A 7,525-nucleotide genomic window follows, 5' to 3' on the forward strand; every position below is an offset into this window, starting at 1 on the left:
CCGAATTTGCGCTCCTTTACATGGCAGCTGTAGTAGACGTCGCAAGGCCCCAGACATTGTTTGCCTTGCCCCGTCCAACGCATTTCTTGGATGGCGGTGATGTCAGCTTTTGTCCTTACGAGGACATCAACCAGCCGGGCAGAGGCACCTTCCCCATTAAGGGTCCGGACATTCCAGGTGCATACCCTCAAATCGTAGTCCTTTAAACATTTGCCGTGGTCGTCATCATAAGGGGGGGTCTATATATTGCATACGCAAAATATTGTCAACAGAGCTACTCGATATGAGGTGTAGAGATATTTCAGTGAGACCCGCTATCACTTTAAACGCAAACAATTGATCAACCACTCGGAATAAATATACAGCTGCAGCGCACCGACAAACACGTCTACTCAGCTTGACATTCTTTATGTACACTTATGCATACATTTGTCTATATCTATCTCGATTCGTTTTGGCTGTTACAAACAACNGACAGACATGGCTTAATCGATTTCTTTTTTCATCCTGATCATTTATGTATACATTTGTCTATATCTATCTCGATTCGTTTTGGCTGTTACAAACAACCGTTATGTGAACAAAATTATAATACCCTTGTGCGCATGTGCGCTCGGGTATAAAAATGGTATATTGTATATTTTTCGAGCTCAAGGCCACATGAAAATCCAACAAAACTTGCCGATATTTCGACTTCAGTTTAAAGTCATCATCAGGACTGAAAAAATGCATTTTTACAATTCCACACATTAATATATACATATAAACATAAACAAGTGCAACTTACACATTTGGCTATGTTTGATCCATCGTATAGACTTACAAGTATGGAATCCTATGCCCCTTTTTAACCGACTTCCAAAAAAGGAGGAGGTTATCAGTTCGTCGGAATATTTTTTTTTTTTTTTTTTTCTATGTATGTTACCGCATAACTTTGGACCGCGTCAACCGATTTCGATAATTCTTTTTGCATCGGAAAGGTAGTGTCTCAGGTAGTGTGAGAGTTGAAGTCGGTTTTTTTTTGCTAAAAATTACTTGTTGTCTATTCTCTTTATAACAGCGGACGTGCCTGCCAAACTGAAAAGCATGATGGCGGCAGTGTTTGACAGGCACGTTCGACGATGCGAACGGCAATGGAAGATGGATGACATGAGAATGAAAGAATTATGAAATAGCAGAATGTCGAACCAAAATTTCAAAAATCTGACAATGCGAATGACGTCAAAATGAAAGAAATGCAAAATAGCGAAATGTCGAAACAGAAGAAATAGATGACAGCCACGTGTTCAAGGGTTTCGTGCAACAAAAAGAGTTGTGTTGCGCCATTCAATACTAAAAAAATTTTAATAAAGTTGAAANTCGCACTTTTTGACGCATTATATAAATGTTTTTGCGTCAAAAACCGCGAGAGCGATTCGAAAATTGTCGCTAACTGGTTACAGAATCTCCCCCCAGGTCCTGTCCTTCTCCGATCTTTTGGACGATAGGGTATAAATACCTTCTTCTTTTAGACCTGTACAACNAAATGTCGAAACAGAAGAAATAGATGACAGCCACGTGTTCAAGGGTTTCGTGCAACAAAAAGAGTTGTGTTGCGCCATTCAATACTAAAAAAATTTTAATAAAGTTGAAAAAACTACATATCGTTGGCTTAGTTCGCAAACGTGCTAAGTCCACTTTTTATGTAAATTGAGATAAGATAGCATAACTGAAAATACATCATTACCAAAAAAGANTTAGCATATTTGAGCAATAAATAATTCAAAATATTAAATAAAAAAATATCATCATGATATAACGGCCTTTGCGATAAATTCGTTCAAACCATTAAAGTCGCCGGGGTCCGATGGCATCATACCTGCGCAGCTGCAAAAGGCTCTAAAGGTGTCGTGCTATTGGTTGGATCCTATTTATGCGAACTGCGTGAGGACCGGGTACATCCCAAAGACTTGGAGGGTAGTCAGTGTTGCGTTCATCCCGAAGGCCGGAAAAGGCTCTCACGTTTCCCCTGTGGATTTTAGGCCTACCAGTCTCTTCGCTTTTGCTAAACACGATTTTGCTAAAAACGCTAGAGAGACTGATAGACATAAGAAACGCGATTCCTCGTGACTGTCTTTCAAGAGCTGAATATGGTTATTGCAAAAAAAGGTCGGTGAAGACTGCCCTGTACACATTGGTAAAGTGGTCAGAGGAAGCCTTCACGCATGAAGATTATGCAGTAGGGGCCTTCTTCGATATCGAGAGGGCCTTCAACAATGTCACTCCGGAGGCAATAGTAAAGTATATTCATAATCTGGGGGTGGAAACCAACCTAATAAGGCTTATCTACAGTTTACTTGGTGGCAGAACTGTCGCAGAGGAATAGGATAGAATCTGCAGAGTCAATAGGAGCACTCCACAAGGTGGTCTTCTCTCTCCCTTGCTCTGGATTGCGATAGGCATTTAAAGCTTTTTTTGTTCAAATTGAAAAGATTTCCTCCTTCGCACACTTTTCTCATGCTTTTTTATGGTAGTTATTATTCTGTTGACATCTAAATTGCCATACATTTTATGTCGTTGCCAATACATTGTTTTCCGACGTTTTCTCTGTGAACTTTTATACCTACATTCATGAAAATATTACTAATTTTGGTTTAAATTTTTTTTCCATCTTGCTATTACTGAATAATAAAAAGTTAGTTACAATTTTAGTGAATGGTTCTTGCAAATAATAGTATTTTGTGGTTGAAATTACTTGATCGCCGGCAGGAACTAATCAACTTTTTTGCCAATACCAAAGCAGATGGGAAGGAAAAATAGTTGTTTATTAACGATTTGTTCGAAATATCGTTCTTGAAACGCTCTACTGCTCACTAAATTTGTAAAAATCAATTTTTTTTCACTTAATTGTTATATTTTTCTTCATTGTGGTAAATTTCCACATCATCACAGCAGCTGGCTGTCAAACCGAAACCAAAAAATATACCGGAACATTCAGGGCGCAATCATCTTTTCTATGATTATTGTACTGCTACTTTGTATTTCTCAATTTTAACAATTCTGATCTAACAGTAAACGAAACCTCAGTAACTTTAAATGCACTGCAATTCACTAATACCTACTTCCGCAAAAGTCACCTTTTTTCGTATTTTCCTTGTTAAAAGTTGTTTTAAATCATATATTTTTATCGCCTTATTCATAAAAAATAAAAATTTTAAAAAGCTTTTTAAATTGCCGTTTGCAAACCTTTTTCAATTTGTAAACCTTTTTTTAAAGCTACTTTAGTTTTTATGAATAAGGCTATTAGAATTTAGCACAATTGAAACACGTTCTCTATCGAAAAATGTATTATTAAGAAAATTGGCTGTTCTCACATTTTCTTTCAGCATCCAATTCGACTTTGCTTACCGCAGAACGGCGCAATCTTGTATTCTATCTTTCTTGTCAAATATGCATTATACCTAATGTGACCAACCGTACTTCTTTCGGAAGTACAGTACTTCTTTTTTCGCTCTTGTACCTCGTACTTCGAAGTACAGTCAAATGTACTTCTTTGCGATATTTTGTACTTCAGGAGGGGGATTCTTTTACCAGTTAGTTATAATTTTCGGATCGCTATCGCACTTTTTGACGCATTATATAAATGTTTTTGCGTCAAAAACCGCGAGAGCGATTCGAAAATTGTCGCTAACTGGTTACAGAATCTCTCCCCAGGTCCTGTCCTTCTCCGATCTTTTGGACGATAAGGTATAAATACCTTCTTCTTTTAAACCTGTACAATTTTTATTTGTTCAATTGTTCTTAGATTTTATTAGAATTTCTAAATGAAAAGTTTTTAAAATCATTAAAATAAAAGGCTTCAAACTACATACATTAATTAATTTAGCATATTTGGGCAATAAATAATTCAAAATATTAAATAAAAAAATATCATCATGATATAACGGCCTTTGCGATAAATTCGTTCAAACCATTAAAGTCGCCGGGGTCCGATGGCATCATACCTGCGCAGCTGCAAAAGGCTCTAAAGGTGTCGTGCTATTGGTTGGATCCTATTTATGCGAACTGCGTGAGGACCGGGTACATCCCAAAGACTTGGAGGGTAGTCAGTGTTGCGTTCATCCCGAAGGCCGGAAAAGGCTCTCATGTTTCCCCTGTGGATTTTAGGCCTACCAGTCTCTTCGCTTTTGCTAAACACGATTTTGCTAAAAACGCTAGAGAGACTGATAGACATAATAAACGCGATTCCTCGTGACTGTCTTTCAAGAGCTGAATATGGTTATTGCAAAAAAAGGTCGGTGAAGACTGCCCTGTACACATTGGTAAAGTGGTCAGAGGAAGCCTTCACGCATGAAGATTATGCAGTAGGGGCCTTCTTCGATATCGAGAGGGCCTTCAACAATGTCACTCCGGAGGCAATAGTAAAGTATATTCATAATCTGGGGGTGGAAACCAACATAATAAGGCTTATCTACAGTTTACTTGGTGGCAGAACTGTCGCAGAGGAATAGGATAGAATCTGCAGAGTCAATAGGAGCACTCCACAAGGTGGTGTTCCCTCTCCCTTGCTCTGNTCATAATCTGGGGGTGGAAACCAACTTAATAAGGCTTATCTACAGCGTCTGCAGAGTCAATAGGAGCACTCCACATGGTGAGGTTCTCTCTCCCTTGCTCTGGATTGCGGTTGTAAACGACCTTATAGAGGAACTGGAAAAAGTGGGCTGTCGGGTGATCGCCTATGTAGATGATGTGGAACTTTTGGTTAAGGTACGATTTCTATACACCCTTTTTGATCTGGCTCAAGGTTACCTGAACCACGTAACCAGGGGCGATCAACGGCGGCCGTCGTGGACGCCTAACATGGAGGAAAGGGTTGGAAAGGTGTTGGCTGCCTTGTATTGCTGTAGGGGAGCTATCGGTAAAAGGTGGGGTCTCTCGTTCAAATTAATTAATAAGCTCTGGGAAACAAGATTTAAGCCGATATTGTTGCAAGGAGTCCTGGTTAGGTGGAACTCACTAGAGAAGGCCACACTTGTAAAACATGAATTAGCGGAGCATTAGGAACCACACTTACACTGACGCTTAACATACATGTGTTGAACACAGCGCCTGCGGATATTGCATACAGAATTGTCGCAGCACGAACTGCTATTAGGATGAGGGAAACCGGGTCCTTTTGCAACATAAAAAGGGAATTGAAGACGTTTCTCTGCTGCAGCAAATGTTTTTATAGGGCACTTTACACCTCAAGGACACGTTACCTCTCAAGGGCTAGTGATGGGGGTTCTGATAGGCTATTGCGCGATTGGTATTCATGCGGTGAGACTAGGAATTTCAACTGATTCTTTTGTATCAGTTTCCAAGAGCAAGATGAAATGGAATCATCTCTTAACTTAACCCAACCTAAGCTGTACTTCTTTGAGATATGAAATAGTTGGTCACATTAATTATACCTAACTGTCATACTACTATTAATGGTAACCATTTTCATTAAAATCGTTTCAATTCGTAATAAAAGTAGTTTATATACTTCTAGTCTAAATATATTTTTTAATATAAACTAGCCTTTTTAAGTCTAAAATAAATCAACAATCTCAAGATTTATAAAAAATTTGTCTTCAAAAAATACGTTCCAAAGCATTCCTGTTGATATCATAATTCAAATGAAAATTAGAATATAAACTTTGATGCAAAAAATTGTCCGCGGTATTCATCATACAAATTTATCATATTACTTGTCCGTATGTCGCTCTGGAAAGAATATATTTTAATTTATATATTTTCTTAAAAATAAATACAAATTTACCTATTTTTTCCACCGGCAGGTACGAATATGGTATTCAAAACAGAAACAATGACAACGAATTTTACACACATTGTTGTAAAGAATGTACACGGAAAAAACTGGTCGCACATAACCAAGCATAGCTCGGTTAATCATAACATTAAAATAAAAATCGGTAGACACTTAAAAAGCTGGAAGCATTTTCCACCTTACTGCATCATTTCTTTTTAGTAACAAAAATCAGTGTAGAAACGAGGACCAAGAAAGAAATCGATCGCGAGTTAATATTGCGCAAAGAGCTGGAAAATCCCAGCATGTTCCATAACGACATCGCAAAAAAGCTAAAATTTCCAAAGTCTACCGTTACTTATGTGCTTAAAAAATACAATGAATGTTTATCGTTAAAAAGGAACCCTGGTAGTGGCAGAAAAAAAGTGTTATCTGCTTTTAAGAAAAATCCTGGACTTTCGGTAAGAGATGTCGGCAAAAAATTAAACATGTTTTTGGCCTAATCTCGCGATATGTCATTACGGAAAAATGGCTTTAGGATGGTAGCATAGAAACAAAGTGTATTTTGTAGCAAAAGAGGTGAATCCACCTAATTGTCCAGAGCATCGGCCGATCGAAACCTACTGGGCCGTTATGAAATCCAAACTTCTTAAGACCCACAAAGCTGTAAAAAACGCACAACAATTCAAAAATAAATGGCAGCTGGTTTCCAAGGAAATCACTGAAACTTCTGTGCAAGGGCTAATGAAGGACATAAAGTCAAAATTGCGATCGTTTGCTTATTACAAGGAGAATTAACTCTTTTTTAACGAATTTCAATAAAACTAAGTTTAGATGTAAATATATGTAAATATTGTTGAATTCCATTAATATATTTATGTTTTAGAACGTTTTAACTGTGACCAGTTTTTTTCGTGTACATTCTTTATTTCATCGCAAAATGATAAGTTTCACAAATATTTTAAATTATTGCCTGGAACATACACATTTATCGTTATTATTGGAAATGCAAGACTTGGCATGCATTTTTAATTTCTTGTTTAATCAATTCAATATAAACACATTTTTCTAAAATATTTCTCAGTTTACATTTTAAAGTTGTTATTGAAACTTGAATGTAACTCTGTGCGGAGAATGAGAGAATTGAAAATCAGGTGATTTCAGCTGTTTTCAAATGTAAATAAACAAAATGGCGCTTTTCATACTTGTAAGCCTATGCAATGGTTTGATCGACTGAAACAGATGAGCGAAATACAATATTAAAACAAGCAAAAGTGGAGATGGTAGAAAATATCAACATGAGAATTAAAACAATTGATAATACAGTAATTGTAAACAAAAAGTTATAGCACTATTTCCGGGATCACCACATCTCCTCATCAGACTTCTTTTTTCTAGACTTCAGCAGGGATCGAACCTGCGTATTCGATGTTCAAAGTCAGAAGCGTTAACCACTGAGCTATGTACATCCCGTAAACTCTTGTTGCTAATTCATTTTCCTTATTCAACCAACTGCTATCAAGTGCAGCTGATTTGCCGCTATTTAAACTCGATAGCGTGGTTGTTGTTGTCAATTCTATACATCCATTTGCTTATTTGCTTTTTTGTATAGTTTCAGGCAGGCTCTTCCTAAACTATAGGGCTATTCGCGATCCGGTGCAAATGGCCTAGCATCATTGCATTGCAAATTTGTATTGCAAATTATTTGCAATACACAAACAAAATACACGCATTTCCATTTGTCATGGCTTG

At 37.3% G+C, this 7,525-nt stretch overlaps 1 protein-coding gene across 1 annotated transcript in view; it reads left to right on the plus strand.

Annotated features, from left to right (window-relative positions):
* The first annotated feature begins 6,081 nt into the window (after positions 1-6,081).
* Positions 6,082-7,525, plus strand: part of LOC108360619 (uncharacterized) — a 2,217-nt gene continuing 773 nt past the window's right edge. Inside the window, exon 1 of the mRNA XM_017612986.1 lies at positions 6,082-6,265. Within this exon, the coding sequence (XP_017468475.1) occupies positions 6,262-6,265 (4 nt within the window). The 5' untranslated portion in view covers positions 6,082-6,261. The remainder of the gene's footprint in view (positions 6,266-7,525) is intronic.

This window comes from Rhagoletis zephyria, unplaced genomic scaffold, assembly GCF_001687245.7.
Source record: "Rhagoletis zephyria isolate East Lansing unplaced genomic scaffold, Rhagoletis_zephyria_1.1 Rzeph_scaffold_00594, whole genome shotgun sequence".
In the NCBI taxonomy this organism is placed as follows: Eukaryota; Metazoa; Arthropoda; class Insecta; order Diptera; family Tephritidae; genus Rhagoletis; species Rhagoletis zephyria.